Raw genomic sequence first — 22564 nt, forward strand, 5'->3', positions numbered from 1 at the left:
CCTGCCGTGACCGCTGTTAGTTGCACTGGCAATAACAATGGCCGTAGATTTGGTCAATATCAATATAGGGATACAGACAACAGAAGGAACCCCCCACTACCACTTTTCAGGAAGTGATTCAGATTTGGACTGAGAGGTTATCACTGCTGCTTACATGGAAGCAGCAGCGATAGCACTTATATGGTAATGCATTAGGAGGCGTCACAAACTGCGTCCAAGGAAGCAGCATCAGATCACCTGTGGTACCATCTAAGACAGAGATCCTGGACGCGTCACCCCCCCAAAATGGAGAGGAGACACTGAAAAGCCCAAGAAGGAGAAGCAACTGTAAAAGGGCAGGGGACTCTCCTTTCCTGGTCAGGAAGATAGATGGCACTGTCCATAGGATAGGGGTTCCTAGCCACTAACTTAACTAGTGCAGGGCTACAGCAGTAGGGAACCCACTGGACCAAAAATTAGCAGTCACTGGAGTGCTGGCAGACAGACGTGGTGACTGCAAACAATTCAGCACTACTTGCAGGTAAGGTGTCAACACTTAAATTGGGGGACTCTCCGGATGTGGCTAGCAGCTCCTGTCACCCAACTTCATGGTCCTGGGACAGACAAAATAAGCTGACCCATCCAAGTATCCCTGCTAACTGAAGACTGGTGCCAGTAGTCTTACTCTAATAGGTTCTGTTAACTCCTGCAAAAAGACAACAGCGCTCCTGTAAACAATAAGTAATGCTGCAGAACAGCATTGTGCCTCTAGGGTACATCATGTAAACGTGAAGTGTTTGAGGAGTGTTGGAGCATCAGTCCAGTAGTTATTTGCCTGCTCCAGTGCCTAGTCACTATAACCCCCAGTAAGCAATGCCCACCAGAAAGGAAATTAAAATAGTGGCCTTGCAGATTAGGGAGACGCGCCTTTCCTAATTGAAGTTATAAAGAACAAAACTGTAGAGCTTCTCCGACCCCAATAAAAAAACAAAAACATTTTTTGCACTATGCCTAGGACTTTCACTCAATATCTTAGGTGAACTGACCTCAATAAGGCATCTAATGGCAGTATCTTGCAAATGTATCTTCCCCATACTCTGACTCACTCAGCAAACATGGAAAAAGCCAGTCAACCTACAAAAACTATTGATTTATTTAGCAACTCAAACTACCCAATTCTTTACTGCAAAGGGACATTTTCGGACCATCAGGTCCAGGGGAATATTAAGAGAGGAGGCCCGTGTGTGCCTTTCATCTGGGCACTCCTCTTCTCTAGCTGGAAGCGCAGAGACTCTGGTCACTAGTATGCATGCGCAGGTCTCCGGTGAAATCGCATAGTGGACATTTTCCTGGAGATTTTCCTATTGTGCATGAACAAAATGGCAGAGAAATGCCCACCGCTCCATTTTCACGGTGATTTGTGCAGCACTGCTGCCGCTGGCAGGGGACTACGAAGAGGTAAGCAAGTATTAAAATAAATGAGTGAAGGCCCCTGGACCCAGGGGCCTGTGTGCATCAGACACACTGTAACCATTATAGATACGCCACTGATTAGGTTCTTTTTGTAGAGACTTTCATTATATCAAATAGTAAAAAGATTTATTTTTTTATTCTACCCACACCATACGGATAATTAGACCTTCATTAAAACTATGATTGCATGCAATTTGTATGACTGTTCTTTTTGCCATCTAATGGGTGTGACCAAATTATTTATCTATAGTGGGCACCTACATACTTACCTGCTGGGACTCTTTGCAGATGATCTTCACTAACAGACTTCACAACCGTCTGGCCAGCATTTTCTTCTGGCATTCTGAAGTTAGACTCCGTGATCTCCACATCTGTAACATCAGCCATTTTAGAGCCAAGAGTCTGATAGGACTTGGAGTGCAGAATCTCTTCACTTTCTCCATCATCATCAATGTCCCATGCATCACTCGTATTCCTTGCAAATTCATGGAAACTGGAGGCTTTTCTATTCTTAAGATGGCGAATGTGTACCCGCGAGTGATTGGATCGGAAACTGTAAAATACACAGCATCAATTTTTAAAATTAAGATAAAAAGAAATATATAGATTTTTTATAAATATTTTTTAAGCAGCAGCAGTAATGGCAAACTACCATCCAATTTCCCTTTATAGTTGTGTGTAAAGCAGAGCAATATAACCAGAAAAGGAACTGAGACCAACGGGTGGTCTTCTGTATGCCGAATGTCGGGATCCCGGCGCTCAGTATACCGGCGCCGGAATCCCGACACCCGGCATACCGACAACTATTCTCTCTCGTGGGGGACCACGACTCCCCCCCCCCCCTGGAGGGAGAATAAAATAGTGTGGCGCGCGTAGACCGTACCCGCAGTGTGGCGAGCGCAGCGAGCCCGCAAGGGGCTCTTTTGCGCTCGCCACGCTGTCGGTATGCCGGCGGTCGGGCTCCCGGCGCCGGTATGCTGGTCGCCGGGAGCCCGAGCGCCGGCATACCGTACTACACCCAGACCAACAACCAGAAGCTCTTACAATGGGAAAGAGGGGCAATTTACAGTGCCTGTCCAGAGGGCTTGTAAATGATCGGCAAACAGATTGTACATTTTATTACACTTTTGTTAGCTACCTAATAAACATGTTGTTAACTTGACAGTCACTTTGAAATGACATAAAAGTAGTTATCCAATTAGCCTACAATTGCACCAGTATGTCTCACAAATTTGTTTCTCTTCTATCGCACGACAATTGCCGTATACAAGCTCCCATTTTTCAACCCATCCTATTCCAAACGTGCCTTTGGTGAAAAAAAACAGGTGGAAAATCAGGGTAAAAATGAGGAAATCAGCCTGTACCTCAAACTAATGCTAAAATAACATAGGTCAACATTACAGAAATGTATTATAGGTCATATTAACTATATTTGGGGCACTTAAATTGGGTCAAATAGCTATTTAACAAAAAAGGAATACTATTATAAGTTTTTTTCAGTAAAATAACTGCTCAAATTGAATTCAGGGTACATAAAAATGGGCATAAGTATATATTTGGGTCATTCTATGGAACTTTAAAAACACTTGTCCCACTCACAAAGCATCCCAATATACATATCCTATACATTGAACCCAAAATTCCATCACTTTATACTTTTTCACCCCCAAACTGACATATCATTATTGGGCAATTAAAAATAATTTAAAACTTCTAAGTGCCTAATTAGTCATTTTTGCCTTAAAATATGGATATTCCCCAAGTTTTCACATGCTCAGAGTAGGTGAAGTGAAATTTGCATAAATTATTGTAGGAAAAGGTCTCTCTGCTAACTGGATAGCGTTTTTTTCATTTTGTGGTAAGTCAGTTTTTTGCACGGAAACGGGTTATTGCGGCTAATAGGAAACACCCTTACTCCTCTCCCACTATCTTATTCTTGGATAATGACTAACAGCTTAATCTGCATGATACTTACATTTTACCAATTTAATATAATTAAAAATAAGATTTTGCTTACCGGTAAATCTATTTCTCGTAGTCCGTAGTGGATGCTGGGGACTCCGTAAGGACCATGGGGAATAGCGGGCTCCGCAGGAGACTGGGCACTCTAAAGAAAGATTTAGTACTATCTGGTGTGCACTGGCTCCTCCCTCTATGCCCCTCCTCCAGACCTCAGTTAAGGAAACTGTGCCCGGAAGAGCTGACAGTACAAGGAAAGGATTTTGGAATCCAGGGTAAGACTCATATCAGCCACACCAATCACACAATATAACTCGTGATAAACTTACCCAGTTAACAGTATGAACAACAACAGAGCATCAGATAAACCCTGATGCAACTATAACATAACCCTTATTTAAGCAATAACTATATACAAGCATTGCAGAAAAAGTCCGCACTTGGGACGGGGGCCCAGCATCCACTACGGACTACGAGAAATAGATTTACCGGTAAGTAAAATCTTATTTTCTCTAACGTCCTAGTGGATGCTGGGGACTCCGTAAGGACCATGGGGATTATACCAAAGCTCCCAAACGGGCGGGAGAGTGCGGATGACTCTGCAGCACCGAATGGGAAAACACAAGGTCCTCCTCAGCCAGGGTATCAAACATGTAGAATTTTGCAAATGTGTTAGAACCCGACCAAGTAGCAGCTCGGCAAAGCTGTAATGCCGAGACCCCTCGGGCAGCCGCCCAAGAAGAGCCCACCTTCCTTGTGGAATGGGCTTTCACTGATTTTGGATGCGGCAATCCAGCCGCAGAATGAGCCTGCTGTATCGTGTTACAGATCCAGCGAGCAATAGCTTGCTTTGAAGCAGGAGCACCCACTTTGTTGGATGCATACAGGATAAACAGCGAGTCAGTCTTCCTGACCCCAGCCGTTCTGGTTACATAATTCTTCAAAGCCCGGACTACGTCAAGCAACTTGGAATCTTCCAAGTCACAAGTAGCCGCAGGCACCACAATAGGTTGGTTCAAATGAAAAGATGACACCACCTTTTGCAGAAATTGCGGACGAGTCCGCAATTCTGCCCTGTCCATCTGGAAAACCAGATAGGGGCTTTTACATGACAAAGCCGCCAATTCTGACACACGCCTAGCCGGAGCTAAGGCCAACAGCATGACCACTTTCCACGTGAGATACTTTAGCTCCACAGTCTTAAATGGCTCAAACCAGTGGGATTTCAGGAAACCCAACACCACGTTAAGATCCCAAAGTGCCACTGGTGGCACAAAAGGGCGCTGAATATGCAGCACTCCCTTAACAAACGTCTGAACCTCAGGCAGTGAAGCCAGTTCTCTGTGAAAGAAAATGGATAGGGCCAAAATCTGGACCTGTATAGACCCTAATTTTAGGCCCATAGTCACTCCTGACTGTAGGAAGTGCAGGAATCGACCCAGCTGGAATTCTACTGTAGGGCCTTCCTGGCCTCACACCAAGCACATATTTTCGCCATATACAGTGATAATGCTTTGCTGTCACGTCCTTCCTAGCCTTTATCAGCGTAGGAATAACTGCATCCGGAATGCCTTTTTCCGCTAGGATCCGGCGTTCAACCGCCATGCCGTCAAACGCAGCCGCGGTAAGTCTTGGAATAGACAGGGCCCTTGTTGCAACAGGTCCTGTCTGAGAGGCAGAGGCCATGGGTCCTCTGTGAGCATTTCTTGCAGTTCTGGGTACCAAGTCCTTCATGGCCAATCCTCAACAATGAGTATTGTTCTCACTCTTTTTCTTACAATTCTCAGCACCTTTGGTGTGAGAGGAAGAGGGGGAAACACATAGACCGACTGGAACACCCACGGTGTTACTAGTGCGTCCACAGCTATCGCCTGAGGGTCCCTTGACCTGGCGCAATACCATTTTAGCTTTTTGTCGAGGCGGGACGCCATCATGTCCACCTGTGGCAGTTCCCGTCGATTTGCAATCTGCGTGAAGACTTCTTGGTGAAGTCCCCACTCTCCCGGGTGGAGGTTGTGCCTGCTGAGGAAGTCTGCTTCCCAGTTGTCCACTCCCGGAATGAACACTGCTGAGAGTGTGCTTACGTGATTCTCCGCCCAGCGAAGAACTTTGGTGGCTTCTACCATCGCCACCCTGCTCCTTGTGCCGCCTTGGCGGTTTACATGAGCCACTGCAGTGATATTGTCTGACTGGATCAGAACCGGTTGGTCGCGAAGCAGGTTCTCCGCTTAACTTAGGGCGTTGTATATGGCCCTTAGTTCCAGGATATTGATGTGAAGGCAAGTCTCCTGCCTTGACCACAGCCCTTAGAAATTTCTTCCCTGTGTGACTGCCCCCCCACCCTCGGAGGCTTGCATCCGTGGTCACCAGGACCCAGTCCTGAATGCCGAATCTGCGACCTTCGAGAAAGTGAGCACTCTGCAGTCACCACAGGAGAGACACCCTTGCTCTGGGGGATAGGGTGATTAACCGATGCATCCGAAGATGTGATCCGGACCACTTGTACAGTAAGTCCCATTGGAAGTTATGGAACCTGCCGAAGGGAATGGCCTCGTATGATGCCACCCTCCTTTCCCAGGACTCGAGTGCAGTGATGCACTGACACCTGTTTTAGTTTTAATAGATTCCTGACCAGTGTCGTGAGCTCCTGAGCTCTCTCTATCGGGAGATAAACATTTTTCTGGTCTGTGTCTAGGATCATGCCTAGGAGAGGCAGATGAGCTGTAGGAACCAACTGCGACTTTGGAATATATAGAATCCAGCTGTGTTGCAGTTTCACTTCCAGAGAAAGTGATACGCTGTTCAGCAACTGCTCTCTTGATCTCGCTTTTATGAGGAGATCGTCCAAGTACGTGATAATAGTGACACCTTGCTTCCGCAGGAGCACCATCATTTTCGCCATTACCTTGGTGAATATTCTCAAGGCCGTGGAGAGACCAAACGGCAACGTTTGAAATTGGTAATGACCATCCCGTACTGCAATTCTGAGGTACGCCTGATGAGGTGGATAAATGGGGACATGAAGGAATGCATCCTTTATGTCCCAAGTCACCATAAAATCTTCCCCTTTCAGGCTTGCAATCACCGCTCTTAGCGATTCCAACTTGAACCCTTTCAGGTATATGTTCAGGGATTTTAAACTCAATATGGGTCCGACCGAACCGTCTGGTTTCAGGACTACAACATGGTCGAATAATAACCCCCTCCTTGTTGAAGGAGGGGAACCTTGACCACCACCTGTTGAAGATACAATTTATGAATTGCAGTTAACACGGTTTCCCTCTCGTGGGGGGAAGCCGGCAGGGCCGTCGGTGAGGGGGCATCTTCTCAAAGTCCAGCTTGTATCCCTGAGACACAATATCTATTGCCCAGGGATCTAACAGGGAGTGAACCCACTTGTGGCTGAACTTACGAAGGCATGCCCCCACCGGGCCTAGCTCCGTCTGTGGAGCCCCAGCGACATGCGGTGGATTTTTGTAGAGGCCGGGGAGGACTTCTGTATCTGGGAACTAGCCGTGTTGTGCAGCTTCTTTCCTCTGCCCCCGCCTCTGGCAAGAAAGGACGCACCTCGGACTTTCTTGTTTCTTTATTCGAAAGGCTGCATTTGATAATGTCGTGCTTTCGTAGGCTGTGCAGGAATATAAGGCAAAATATCAGAATTACCAGCTATAGCTGTGGAGACCAGGTCCGAGAACCCTTCTCCACACAATCCTCAGCCTTCCAAATGCCTCTTAAGTCGGCATCATCTGTCTATTGCATATTCTACAGGACACGTCCAGCAGAAATCGACATAGCTTTGACTCTAGGACCCAGTATACTCATGTCTCTTTGGGCATGTTTAATATAAAAAAAAAAAAAAAAATATATATATATATATATATATATATATATATATATATATATATATATATATATATATATATATATATATATATATATACATACATACACACATTATATATATATATATATATATACACACATATATATATACATACATACATATATATATATATATATATACATATATATATACATATACATATACATATATATATATATATATACATATACATATATATACATATATATATAAGAATTTACTTACCGATAATTCTATTTCTCATAGTCCGTAGTGGATGCTGGGGACTCCGTAAGGACCATGGGGAATAGCGGCTCCGCAGGAGACTGGGCACATCTAAAGAAAGCTTTAGGACTAACTGGTGTGCACTGGCTCCTCCCACTATGACCCTCCTCCAAGCCTCAGTTAGGATACTGTGCCCGGACGAGCGTACACAATAAGGAAGGATTTTGAATCCCGGGTAAGACTCATACCAGCCACACCGTATAACTTGTGATCTGAACACAGTTAACAGTATGATAACAGAGGAGCCTCTGAAAAGATGGCTCCCAACAATAATAACCCGATTTTTGTAACAATAACTATGTACAAGTATTGCAGACAATCCGCACTTGGGATGGGCGCCCAGCATCCACTACGGACTATGAGAAAATAAGAATTTACTTACCGATAATTCTATTTCTCGGAGTCCGTAGTGGATGCTGGGGTTCCTGAAAGGACCATGGGGAATAGCGGCTCCGCAGGAGACAGGGCACAAAAAGTAAAGCTTTTCCAGATCAGGTGGTGTGCACTGGCTCCTCCCCCTATGACCCTCCTCCAGACTCCAGTTAGGTACTGTGCCCGGACGAGCGTACACAATAAGGGAGGATTTTGAATCCCGGGTAAGACTCATACCAGCCACACCAATCACACCGTACAACTTGTGATCTAAACCCAGTTAACAGTATGATAACAGAGGAGCCTCTGAAAGATAGCTCCCTAAACAATAACCCGAATTAGTTAACAATAACTATGTACAAGTATTGCAGATAATCCGCACTTGGGATGGGCGCCCAGCATCCACTACGGACTCCGAGAAATAGAATTATCGGTAAGTAAATTCTTATTTTCTCTATCGTCCTAGTGGATGCTGGGGTTCCTGAAAGGACCATGGGGATTATACCAAAGCTCCCAAACGGGCGGGAGAGTGCGGATGACTCTGCAGCACCGAATGAGAGAACTCCAAGTCCTCCTTTGCCAGGGTATCAAATTTGTAGAATTTTCCAAACGTGTTCTCCCCTGACCACGTAGCTGCTCGGCAGAGTTGTAATGCCGAGACCCCTCGGGCAGCCGCCCAAGATGAGCCCACCTTCCTTGTGGAATGGGCCTTAACAGATTTAGGCTGTGGCAGGCCTGCCACAGAATGTGCAAGTTGAATTGTGTTACAAATCCAACGAGCAATCGACTGCTTAGAAGCAGGCGCACCCAACTTGTTGGGTGCATACAGTATAAACAGCGAGTCAGATTTTCTGACTCCAGCCGTCCTTGAAATGTATATTTTTAAAGCTCTGACAACGTCCAACAACTTGGAGTCCTCCAAGTCGCTTGTAGCCGCAGGCACTACAATAGGCTGGTTCAGGTGAAACGCTGATACCACCTTAGGGAGAAAATGCGGACGCGTCCGCAGCTCTGCCCTATCCGAATGGAAAATTAAATAAGGGCTTTTATAAGATAAAGCCGCCAGTTCAGATACTCTCCTGGCGGACGCCAGGGCCAGTAACATAGTCACTTTCCATGTGAGATATTTCAAATCCACATTTTTTAGTGGTTCAAACCAATGGGATTTGAGGAAATCTAAAACTACATTTAGATCCCACGGTGCCACCGGAGGCACCACAGGAGGCTGTATATGCAGTACTCCTTTGACAAAAGTCTGGACCTCAGGAACTGAGGCCAATTCTTTTTGGAAGAATATTGACAGGGCCGAAATTTGAACCTTAATAGATCCCAATTTGAGACCCATAGACAATCCTGATTGCAGGAAATGTAGGAAACGACCCAGTTGAAATTCCTCCGTCGGAGCACTCCGATCCTCGCACCACGCAACATATTTCCGCCAAATGCGGTGATAATGCTTCGCGGTGACTTCCTTTCTTGCCTTAATCAAGGTAGGAATGACTTCTTCTGGAATGCCTTTTCCTTTTAGGATCTGGCGTTCAACCGCCATGCCGTCAAACGCAGCCGCGGTAAGTCTTGGAATAGACACGGTCCCTGCTGAAGCAGGTCCTGTCTTAGAGGTAGAGGCCACGGATCGTCCGTGACCATCTCTTGAAGTTCCGGGTACCAAGACCTTCTTGGCCAATCCGGAGCCACTAGTATCGTTCTTACTCCGCTTTGCCGTATGATTCTCAATACCTTTGGTATGAGAGGCAGAGGAGGAAACACATACACCGACTGGTACACCCAAGGTGTTACCAGCGCGTCCACAGCTATTGCCTGCGGATCTCTTGACCTGGCGCAATACCTGTCCAGTTTTTTGTTGAGGCGAGACGCCATCATGTCCACCATTGGTCTTTCCCAACGGTTTATTAGCATGTGGAAAACTTCTGGATGAAGTCCCCACTCTCCCGGGTGAAGATCGTGTCTGCTGAGGAAGTCTGCTTCCCAGTTGTCCACTCCCGGGATGAACACTGCTGACAGTGCTATCACGTGATTCTCCGCCCAGCGAAGGATCCTGGCAGCTTCTGCCATTGCACTCCTGCTTCTTGTGCCGCCCTGTCTGTTTACATGGGCGACTGCCGTGATGTTGTCCGACTGGATCAACACCGGTCTTCCTTGAAGCAGAGGTTCCGCCTGGCTTAGAGCATTGTAGATTGCTCTTAGTTCCAGAATGTTTATGTGAAGAGACTTTTCCAGGCTCGACCACACTCCCTGGAAGTTTCTTCCTTGTGTGACTGCTCCCCAGCCTCTCAGGCTGGCGTCCGTGGTCACCAGGATTCAATCCTGTATGCCGAATCTGCGGCCCTCCAATAGATGAGCCCTCTACAACCACCACAGAAGAGATACCCTTGTCCTTGGAGACAGGGTTATCCGCAGGTGCATCTGAAGATGCGTGCATTGATGTACAGACACCTTTCCTGGTTTTAGGAGATTCCTGACCAGGTCGGATAACTCCTTGGCTTTTTCCTCGGGAAGAAAAACCTTTTTCTGAACCGTGTCCAGAATCATCCCTAGGAACAGCAGACGAGTTGTCGGCATTAATTGGGATTTTGGAATATTCAGAATCCATCCGTGCTGCTTTAGCACCTCTTGAGATATTGCTAATCCCATCTCTAGCTGTTCTCTGGACCTTGCCCTTATTAGGAGACCGTCCAAGTATGGGATAATTAATACGCCTTTTCTTCGAAGAAGAATCATCATCTCGGCCATTACCTTTGTAAAGACCCGAGGTGCCGTGGACAAACCAAACGGCAGCGTCTGAAACTGATAGTGACAGTTTTGTACAACGAACCTGAGGTACCCCTGGTGTGAGGGGTAAATTGGAACGTGGAGATACGCATCCTTGATGTCCAAGAATACCATAAAGTCCCCTTCTTCCAGGTTCGCCATCACTGCTCTGAGTGACTCCATCTTGAACTTGAACTTCTTTATGTACAGGTTCAAGGACTTCAGATTTAGAATAGGCCTTACCGAGCCATCCGGCTTCGGTACCACAAATAGAGTGGAATAATACCCCTTCCCTTGTTGTAGAAGAGGTACCTTGACTATCACCTGCTGAGAGTACAGCTTGTGAATGGCTTCCAAAACCGTCTCCCTTTCGGAAGGGGACGTTGGTAAAGCAGACTTCAGGAAACGGCGAGGTGGATCTGTCTCTAATTCCAACCTGTACCCCTGAGATATTATCTGCAGGATCCAGGGATCTACCTGCGAGTGAGCCCACTGCGCGCTGTAATTTTTGAGACGACCTCCCACCGTCCCCGAGTCCGCTTGAGAAGCCCCAGCGTCATGCTGAGGCTTTTGTAGAAGCCGGGGAGGGCTTCTGTTCCTGGGAAGGAGCTGCCTGTTGCTGTTTCTTCCCTCGACCTCTGCCTCGTGGCAGATATGAATAGCCCTTTGCTCTCTTATTTTTAAAGGAACGAAAGGGCTGCGGTTGAAAAGTCGGTGCCTTTTTCTGTTGGGGAGTGACTTGAGGTAGAAAGGTGGATTTCCCGGCTGTAGCCGTGGCCACCAAATCTGATAGACCGACTCCAAATAACTCCTCCCCTTTATACGGCAAAACTTCCATATGCCGTTTTGAATCCGCATCGCCTGTCCACTGTCGCGTCCATAAAGCTCTTCTGGCCGAAATGGACATAGCACTTACCCGTGATGCCAGTGTGCAGATATCCCTCTGTGCATCACGCATATAAAGAAATGCATCCTTTATTTGTTCTAACGACAGTAAAATATTGTCCCTGTCCAGGGTATCAATATTTTCAATCAGGGACTCTGACCAAACTACCCCAGCACTGCACATCCAGGCAGTCGCTATAGCTGGTCGTAGTATAACACCTGCATGTGTGTATATACTTTTTTGGATATTTTCCATCCTCCTATCTGATGGATCTTTAAGTGCGGCCGTCTCAGGAGAAGGTAACGCCACTTGTTTTGATAAGCGTGTTAGCGCCTTGTCCACCCTAGGAGGTGTTTCCCAGCGCTCCCTAACCTCTGGCGGGAAAGGGTATAATGCCAATAATTTCTTTGAAATTATCAGCTTTTTATCAGGGGCAACCCACGCTTCATCACACACGTCATTTAATTCTTCTGATTCAGGAAAAACTATAGGTAGTTTTTTCACACCCCACATAATACCCTGTTTAGTGGTACCTGTAGTATCAGCTAAATGTAACGCCTCCTTCATTGCCAAAATCATATAACGTGTGGCCCTACTGGAAAATACGGTTGATTCGTCACCGTCACCACTGGAATCAGTGCCTGTGTCTGGGTCTGTGTCGACCGACTGAGGCAAAGGGCGTTTTACAGCCCCTGACGGTGTTTGAGGCGCCTGGACAGGCACTAATTGATTGTCCGGCCGCCTCATGTCGTCAAACGACTGCTTTAGCGTGTTGACACTATCCCGTAATTCCATAAATAAAGGCATCCATTCTGGTGTCGACCCCCTAGGAGGTGACATCCCCATATTTGGCAATTGCTCCGCCTCCACACCAATATCGTCCTCATACATGTCGACACACACGTACCGACACACAGCAGACACACAGGGAATGCTCTAAACGAAGACAGGACCCACTAGCCCTTTGGGGAGACAGAGGGAGAGTCTGCCAGCACACACCAAAAAGCGCTATATATGACAGGGATAGCCTTATAATAAGTGCTCCCTTATAGCTGCTTTATATATATCAAGATATTGCCATTAAATTTGCCCCCCCTCTCTGTTTTACCCTGTTTCTGTAGTGCAGTGCAGGGGAGAGACCTGGGAGCCGTCCTGACCAGCGGAGCTGTGAGAGGAAATGGCGCCGTGTGCTGAGGAGATAGGCCCCGCCCCTTTTTCGGCGGGCTCGTCTCCCGCTATTTTGTGAATACAGGCAGGGGTTAAATATCTCCATATAGCCTCTGGGGGCTATATGTGAGGTATTTTTAGCCTTTATATAGGTTTACATTTGCCTCCCAGGGCGCCCCCCCCCAGCGCCCTGCACCCTCAGTGACTGCGTGTGAAGTGTGCTGAGAGGAAAATGGCGCACAGCTGCAGTGCTGTGCGCTACCTTTAGAAGACTGCAGGAGTCTTCAGCCGCCGATTCTGGACCTCTTCTTACTTCAGCATCTGCAAGGGGGCCGGCGGCGCGGCTCCGGTGACCATCCAGGCTGTACCTGTGATCGTCCCTCTGGAGCTGATGTCCAGTAGCCAAGAAGCCAATCCATCCTGCACGCAGGTGAGTTCACTTCTTCTCCCCTCTGTCCCTCGTTGCAGTGATCCTGTTGCCAGCAGGAATCACTGTAAAATAAAAAACCTAAGCTAAACTTTCTCTAAGCAGCTCTTTATGAGAGCCACCTAGAATTGCACCCTTCTCGGCCGGGCACAAAAATCTAACTGGAGTCTGGAGGAGGGTCATAGGGGGAGGAGCCAGTGCACACCACCTGATCTGGAAAAGCTTTACTTTTTGTGCCCTGTCTCCTGCGGAGCCGCTATTCCCCATGGTCCTTTCAGGAACCCCAGCATCCACTAGGACGATAGAGAAATAGAATTATCGGTAAGTAAATTCTTATTTTCTCTAACGTCCTAAGTGGATGCTGGGGACTCCGTAAGGACCATGGGGATTATACCAAAGCTCCCAAACGGGCGGGAGAGTGCGGATGACTCTGCAGCACCGAATGAGAGAACTCCAGGTCCTCCTCAGCCAGGGTATCAAATTTGTAGAATTTAGCAAACGTGTTTTCCCCTGACCAAGTAGCTGCTCGGCAAAGTTGTAAAGCCGAGACCCCTCGGGCAGCCGCCCAAGATGAGCCCACTTTCCTTGTGGAACGGGCTTTTACAGATTTTAGCTGTGGCAGGCCTGCCACAGAATGTGCAAGCTGAATTGTACTACAAATCCAACGAGCAATAGTCTGCTTAGAAGCAGGAGCACCCAGCTTGTTGGGTGCATACAGGATAAACAGCGAGTCAGATTTCCTGACTCCAGCCGTCCTGGAAACATATTTTCAGGACCCTGACAACATCCAGCAACTTGGATTCCTCCAATTCCCTAGTAGCCGCAGGCACCACAATAGGTTGGTTCAGGTGAAAACGCTGGAACCACCTTAGGGAGAAACTGAGGACGAGTCCTCAATTCCGCCCTGTCCGAATGGAAAATCAGATAAGGGCTTTTACAGGATAAAGCCGCCAATTTTGACACGCGCCTGGCCCAGGCCAGGGCCAACAGCATGACCACTTTCCATGTGAGATATTTTAACTCAACAGATTTAAGTGGTTCAAACCAATGTGACTGTTGGAACCCAAACTACATTGAGATCCCAAATTGCCACTGGAGGCACAAAAGGAGGCTGTATATGCAGTACCCCTTTTACAAACGTCTGAACTTCAGGGACTGAAGCTAGTTCTTTTTTTTTTTTTTTTTTTTGGAAGAAAATTGACAGGGCCGAAATCTGAACCTTAATGGACCCCAATTTCAGGCCCATAGACACTCCTGTTTGCAGGAAATGTAGGAATCGACCCAGTTGAATTTCCTCCGTCGGGCCTTACTGGCCTCGCACTACGCAACATATTTTCGCCAATTGCGGTGATAATGTTTTTGCGGTTACATCCTTCCTGGCTTTAGATCAGGATATGGATGACTTCATCCGGAATGCCTTTTTTCCTTCAGGATCCGGTGTTCAACCGGCATGCCGTCAAACGCAGCCGCGGTAAGTCTTGGAACAGACAGGGTCCTTGCTGGAGCAGGTCCCTTCTTAGAGGTAGAGGCCACGGATCCTCCGTGAGCATCTCTTGAAGTTCCGGTTACCAAGTCCTTCTTGGCCAATCCGGAGCCACGAATATAGTGCTTTCTCCTCTCCATCTTATCAATCTCAGTACCTTGGGTATGAGAGGCAGAGGAGGGAACACATACACTGACTGGTACACCCACGGTGTTACCAGAGCATCTACAACTATTGCCTGAGGGTCTCTTGACCTGGCGCAATACCTGTCGAGTTTTTTAATCATGTGGACGACTTCTGGGTGAAGTCCCCACTCTCCCGGGTGGAGGTCGTGCTGAGGAAGTCTGCTTCCCAGTTGTCCACTCCCGGAATGAATACTGTTGACAGTGCTATCACATGATTTTCCGCCCAGCGAAGAATCCCTGCAGCTTCTGCCATTGCCCTCCTGCTTCTTGTGCCACCCTGTCTGTTTACGTGGGTGACTGCCATGATGTTGTCCGACTGGATCAACACCGGCTGACCTTGAAGCAGAGGTCTTGCTAAGCTTAGAGCATTGTAAATGGCCCTTAGCTTCAGGATATTTATGTGAAGTGATGTATCCAGGCTTGACCCTAAGCCCTGGATATTCCTTCCCTGTGTGACTGCTCCCCAGCCTCGCAGGCTGGCATCCGTGGTCACCAGGACCCAGTCCTGAATGCCGAATCTGCGGCCCTCTAGAAAATGAGCACTCTGCAACCACCACAGGATGGATACCCTTGTCCTTGGTGACAGGGTTATCCGCTGATGCATCTGAAAATGCGACCCGGACCATTTGTCCAGTAGGTTCCACTGGAAAGTTCTTGCGTGGAATCTAACGAATGGGATTGCTTCGTAGGAAGCCACCATTTTTACCCAGAACCCTTGTGCATTGATGCACTGAGACTTGGTTCGGTTTTAGGAGGTTCCTGACTAGCTCGGATAACTCCCTGGCTTTCTCTTCCGGGAGAAACACCTTTTTTCTGGACTGTGTCCAGGAACATCCCTAGGAAACAGAAGACAAGTCGTCGGAACCAGCTGCGATTTTGGAATATTGAGAATCCAATCGTGCTGCCGCAACACTACCTGAGATAGTGCTACACCGACTTCCAACTGTTCCCTGGATCTTACCCTTATCAGGGAATCGTCCAAGTAAGGGATAACTAAAATTCCCTTCCTTCGAAGGGATATCATTTCGGCCATTACCTTGGTAAAGACCCGGGGTGCCGTGGACCATCCCTACGGCAGCGTCTGAACTGATAGTGACAGTTCTGTACCATAACCTGAGGTACCCTTGGTGAGAAGGGTAAATTTTGACATGAAGGTAAGCATCCTTGATGTCCCGAGACATCATGTAGTCCCCTTCTTCCAGGTTCGCAATCACTGCTCTGAGTGACTCAATCTTGAATTTGAACCTCTGTACGTAAGTGTTCAAAGATTTTAGATTTTAGATTTAGAATCGGTCTCACCGAGCCGTCTGGCTTCGGTACCACAATAGTGTGGAATAATACCCCGTTCCCTGTTGCAGGAGGGGTACCTTGATCATCACCTGCTGGGAATACAGCTTGTGAATGGCTTCCAAAACTGCCTCCCTGTCAGAGGGAGACGTCGGTAAGGCCGACTTTTGGAAACGGCGAGGGGGAGACGTCTCGAATTTCAATATGTACCCTTGAGATATTACCTGAAGGATCCAGGGGTCTACTTGCGAGTGAGCCCACTGCGCACTGAAATTCATTGAGAACGGGCCCCCACCGTGCCTGAGCTTGTAAGGCCCTAGCGTCATACTGAGGGCTTTGCAGAGGCGGGAAAGGGTTTCTGTTCCTGGGAACTGGGTAATCTCTTCAGCCTTTTTCCTCTCCCTCTGTCACGAGCAGAAAAGAGGAACCTTTTGTCCGCTTGCCAACAAAGGACTGCGCCTGATAATACGGCGTCTTATTTTGAGAGGCGACCTGGGGTACAAACGTGGATTTCCCAGTTGTTGCCGTGGCCACCAGGTCTAAAAGACCGACCCCAAATGTCCCCTTTCAAAGGCAATACTTCCAAATGCCGTTTGGAATCCGCATCACCTGACCATTTTACTGGTAGAATTGGACAACGCACTTATACTTGATGCCAGTCGGCAAATATTCCGCTGTGCATCATGCATATATAGAAATGCATCTTTTAAATGCTCTATAGGCAATAATATACTATCCTTATCTAGGATATCAATATTTCCAGTCAGGGAATCCGACCATGCCAACCCAGCACTGCACCTCCAGGCTGAGGCGATTGCTGGTCGCAGTATAACACCAGTATGTGACCCCCTTGCCTATTTTAAAGCTAAGTCTTTTACCTTGCTACCTTTTTACCTGATTCGGATATTATATGACCTTTTATGTATTTTATCTATATGTGCTATTAAAACTGTTTGTTCGATTTTATTTTTTGGCTCATGAATCATAAGCTTTTAACATTAATTATTTGCATATTTACACAACATTAGTCGCCGGTACCCTTATCCCTCCACTATATTATATATATATATATATATATATATATATATATATATACTGTCGTTTTTCTGAGTGCCACCATACGTTCTTCTATATATATATATATATATATATATATATATATATATATATATATATATATATATATATATATGTATATATATATATATATATTTCTCTAACGTCCTAAGTGGATGCTGGGGACTCCGTAAGGACCATGGGGAATAGCGGCTCCGCAGGAGACTGGGCACATCTAAAGAAAGCTTTAGGACTAACTGGTGTGCACTGGCTCCTCCCCCTATGACCCTCCTCCAAGCCTCAGTTAGATTTCTGTGCCCGACGAGAAGGGTGCACACTAGGGGCTCTCCTGAGCTTCTTAGTGAAAGTTTTAGTTTAGGTTTGTTATTTTCAGTGAGACCTGCTGGCAACAGGCTCACTGCATCGAGGGACTAAGGGGAGAAGAAGCGAACTCACCTGCGTGCAGAGTGGATTGGGCTTCTTGGCTACTGGACATTAGCTCCAGAGGGACGATCACAGGCCCAGCCTGGATGGGTCCCGGAGCCGCGCCGCCGGCCCCCTTACAGAGCCAGAAGAGCGAAGAGGTCCGGAAAAATCGGCGGCAGAAGACGTTCCTGTCTTCAATAAGGTAGCGCACAGCACTACAGCTGTGCGCCATTGCTCTCAGCACACTTCATACTCCGGTCACTGAGGGTGCAGGGCGCTGGGGGGGGCGCCCTGAGACGCAATAAAACATGATAAAAATACCTTACATGGCAAAAAATACATCACATATAGCTCCTGGGCTATATGGATGCATTTAACCCCTGCCAGAATATACAGAAAAACGGGAGATAAGGCCGCCGAAAAGGGGGCGGAGCCTATCTCCTCAGCACACTGGCGCCATTTTCCCTCACAGCTCAGTTGGAGGGAAGCTCCCTGGCTCTTCCTTGCAGTCACTACAGAAAGGGTTAAAAAAAGAGAGGGGGGCACTAATTAGGCGCAGTATTAAAACATACAGCAGCTATAAGGGGAAAAACACTTATATAAGGTTATCCCTATATATATATATATATATATATATATAGCGCTCTGGTGTGTGCTGGCATACTCTCCCTCTGTCTCCCCAAAGGGCTAGTGGGGTCCTGTCCTCTATCAGAGCATTCCCTGTGTGTGTGCTGTGTGTCGGTACGTTTGTGTCGACATGTATGAGGAGAAAAATGATGCAGATGGCAGATACAGACGCCGACACGGATACTGACTCCTGTGTCGACGGTGAAGAGACAACCGTGATTTCCAGTAGGGCCACATGTTACATGATTGAGACAATGGAAAATGTTTTATACATTTCTGATAATACGAGTACCACCAAAATGGGGTATTATGTTCGGTGAGGGAAAAACTACCTGTAGTTTTCCTGAATCTGAGAAATAAAATGAGGTGTGTGATGATGCGTGGGTTTCCCCCCGATAACAATTGATAATTTCTTAAAAAGTATTGGCTGTATACCCTTTCCCGCCAGAGGGTAGGATGCGTTGGGAAACACCCCCTAGGGGGATAAGGCGCTCACACGCTTGTAAGAACAAGGGCTCTACCCTCTCATGAGATGGCCGTCCTTAAGGATCCTGCTGATAGAAAGCAGGAGGGTATCCAAAACGTATATGTTGGGAAGCCAACATATACATACATACACACACACACACACACACTATATCTATATGCATACTAGGGTCTCAATCTCTGCTGATAAGGTACCTGTCCACGCTGCCACAGCGCTATAAACCCATGCCGACACAATCGCCGGTCTGAGTAGTATACTAGAATGTGCACGCTATCTGCAGGATCCCTGAGAATAGCTAGTGCTACCTTCTGGGCAAACGGGACACCCTAGGGGAAGATTCCCATCACATCCTGGCCCTAGTGGGGAAAGGATACTGCTTGAGAATTTTTTGTGGGAAGCTGCAGTCTCTTGTCTGGAGTTTCCCGCTCTTTTTCCTCATGAGAGGAGGGAAATTTACCTCAGCTTTCTTCCCCTTAACATGTGTACCCTTGTGTCAGGGACAAATGAGTCATCAGTGATATGCAAATCATCTTTTATTACAATAATCATATATTGAATACTTTTCAGCCATTTTGGCTGTAACTTTGCATTATCGTAGTCGACACTGGAGCCAAACTCTGTGTCGATATCAGTGTTTATTATTTTGGATAGTGAGCATTGTGAGACTCTGAAGGTCTCTGTGACATAGGGACAGACATGGGTAGATTTCCTGTCTGTTCTCTAATCTTTTGTGCAATAAATTCACCTCAGCACTTACACATATCCAAACAGGTGTCTGCGTTGTCGACGGAGACACTCTCACACACATATTTGCCCTATCTCCTCCTTAGGGGAGCCTTTTACCTCAGACATGTCGACACACACGTACCGACACACCACACACTCAGGGAATGCTCTATTTGAAGACAGTTCCCCCACAAGGCCCTTTGGAGAGACAGAGAGAGAGTATGCCAGCACACACCCCAGCGCTATATGACCCAGGAATCACACAGTAACTTAGTGTTAACCCAGTAGCTGCTGTATATATTGTTTTTGCACCAAATCTATATGCCCCCCCCTCTCTTTTTACCCTCTTCTATTGCAGGGGAGAGCCTGGGGAGCTTCTCTCAGCGGACCTGTGGAGAGAAAATGGCGCTGGTGAGTGCTGAGGAAGAAGGCCCCACCCCCTCAGCGGCGGGCTTCTGTCCCGTTTCTGTGTAAAAATAATGGCGGGGGCTCGTACATATATACAGTGCCTGACTGTATATATGTATAATTTTGCCAAAAGGTATCTTAATTGCTGCCCAGGGCGCCCCCCCCTGCGCCCTGCACCCTACAGTGACCGGAGTGTGTGGTGTGCTGTGGGAGCAATGGCACACAGCTGCAGTGCTGTGCGCTACCTTAAGTGAAGACAGGAGTCTTCAGCCGCCGAATTCGATGTCTTCTTGCTTCTGCTTCTTCTGGCTCTGCGAGGGGCACAGCGGCGCGGCTCCGGGAACGGACGATCAAGGTTAGGTACCTGTGTTCGATCCCTCTAGAGCTAATGGTGTCCAGTAGCCTAAGAAGCGCTACCTAGCTGCCATGAGTAGGTTTGCTTCTCTCCCCTCAGTCCCTCGTAGCAGAGAGTCTGTTGCCAGCAGAAGCTCTCTGAAAATAAAAAACTTAACAAAATACTTTCTTTTCTAGCAAGCTCAGGAGAGCCCACTAGGAGCACCCAGCTCTGGCCGGGCACAGATTCTAACTGAGGTCTGGAGGAGGGGCATAGAGGGAGGAGCCAGTGCACACCAGATAGTACTAAATCTTTCTTTAGAGTGCCCAGTCTCCTGCGGAGCCCACTATTCCCCATGGTCCTTACGGAGTCCCCAGCATCCACTAGGACGTTAGAGAAACTAAAGGGGAGTACACACGTAGAAATGCGTGCTTAAATTCTAAGCAATCTGACTAGATCGCTTAGAAATTAAGCACACCTCGCTCCGTGTGTATAGCCCATAGCGATAGCGATGCAGCCCCATGTGTCACTATCGCCGACTCTAGATTGGCCTGCATGCAGGCCAAATCTAGTCAGATTGTTCACTTCACCGCTAGGTGAAGTGAACATTTGTTTTTTCCCCCTCGCTCAGCACACAGTGCGCTGTGTGCTGAGTGTCCAGAGATGTGTGCTGAGCAATCTGTGCTAGATCGCTCAGCACACATCTCTGGGACACATCTCTCTGTGTGTATCCCCCTTAACAAAAAGACCTTCAAAGCATGTTACATACGAGCCAAAAATACACTTATGTAAAAATCTTGAAGTGCCTCCTCTTCAGATTATTAAAGTGTTTTTATTCCTTACGTGAATCAGAGTACCCCTTTTTATTACAATTCTTCTGCTATTACTTGTCCATTGAAAACCCAAGTTAGAAGTGGGGGAGGTGGGCGAATACAACTTGTAGCCAAATCAGAATACTACTGAAACAGAATATTCAAGGAGATAATTTTGCAAATATTATGGTGACAAAAGAACTGTCCACTCCTGCAGGTGGGTAATTGAGGATATAGCTACAAATTAGAAGGAAGGGTTTCATGATTTGTGAAGAGCAATGAAGACATTGGAAGCCACACACTTAAATAATGGAAGAATAGGCTTCCCAACAGCAGAAGTCTTTTCATATTCTGGTGTCAAGTTCACTTCTATATGAAGCAAAGGTCACATATACAACTTCTATAAACTGCCATTGGAGCAATTTTTATTATTTCATTATTTTAAACAAAACTGGAAAAAAAAGGTAACTTGTCAAGTATCTGAAGTCAGTACTTCTGAAGATGCTCACACACAGCAAGCCCTAGTAAGAAAGAGAGCCATAACTTCTAGGCAGTTAGACTTCACTAAGCTAACACATTTATGCAAGCAATAAGCTAACACAGTGGTTCCCAAACTTTTGTGAGTCACGGCACCCTGGAGTGTCAGATTTTTTTTTCACGGCACCCCTAGGCCACAAGTTTCTTATTGAGAAATTTAGAAAAAAATATTAGATTAAGTTAATTATTTTTATATGTCATCCTTAGGGTCAGTTGTGTGGTGAGGGACAAGATTTGCTTCTGTATGTCCACATATTATTTAATTGGCAGTGTCACGATCCGGGTATCTGGACGCCATTTCTTACCCATCAGATGCCTCCTAAGGCTGGCTCAGCGCTCCAGGACCGGATCCCATCTGTTATCCTGATGTGTACATTCCTGTATCCTCTCCTGTCACTCTGGGACGCTGTCACAGTAAACGCCATATTACACCTGGCATGGCGTCTCCCGCGGCCTCCGCCGCCGTCCCTGAACTTCTGCATGCAGAGTGTCTGAATGGCGATTACGTCAGCCGCGGCCTCCGCTGTGTCCGCGTGGTTGGATGTGCATCTGTCAGCCTGGCGCCTCCTGTCTCCGGTGGCCGGCGCCGCCATTACTGTTTTCATTACCACATGGATTACAAACCAAACTTCCCTCCAAGTGTCTGCATGGGCGCAGCCATCTTGGATTCTGTCAGCTGATCATTTCCACCAATCTGTTCTCAGTATTGATAATCTGCATAATTGCCTAGCCAATCCCTTCCTTGCTGCAGGTATAAATACACTGTGCCTGAGCAAGGAAGGCGTCAGTGCTTTGGTTGTCAAACCTAGTTCCTGTTTGTCTCTCTCCTGTGATTGTCTTCCAGGTTCCAGCTCCTGTCTCAAGACTTCCACCATAGAGACCCGCACCAGCATTCCACCTGCGGTGTAGCCTGACTCTCCAATCCATTGTGGATTCATCTGTTTCCAGCTACAACATTACCTGCTTCCAGCTCAGCTTCCAGCAGAGTACAGCTTCCCTTAAAGGGCCGGTGTCCTT

The 22564-nt window shown here is 47.1% G+C and overlaps 1 protein-coding gene across 2 annotated transcripts in view; it reads right to left on the reverse strand.

Moving 5' to 3' along the window:
- TBC1D22B (TBC1 domain family member 22B) overlaps positions 1 to 22564 on the reverse strand; it is a 415975-nt gene that overhangs the window by 322879 nt on the left and 70532 nt on the right. For both annotated transcript variants that reach the window (XM_063955013.1, XM_063955012.1), the window contains one exon: positions 1722 to 2005. In XM_063955013.1, the coding sequence (XP_063811083.1) occupies positions 1722 to 2005 (284 nt within the window). The remainder of the gene's footprint in view (positions 1 to 1721; positions 2006 to 22564) is intronic.

The sequence above is a fragment of the Pseudophryne corroboree genome, chromosome 2 (genome assembly GCF_028390025.1).
Source record: "Pseudophryne corroboree isolate aPseCor3 chromosome 2, aPseCor3.hap2, whole genome shotgun sequence".
NCBI lineage: Eukaryota > Metazoa > Chordata > Amphibia > Anura > Myobatrachidae > Pseudophryne > Pseudophryne corroboree.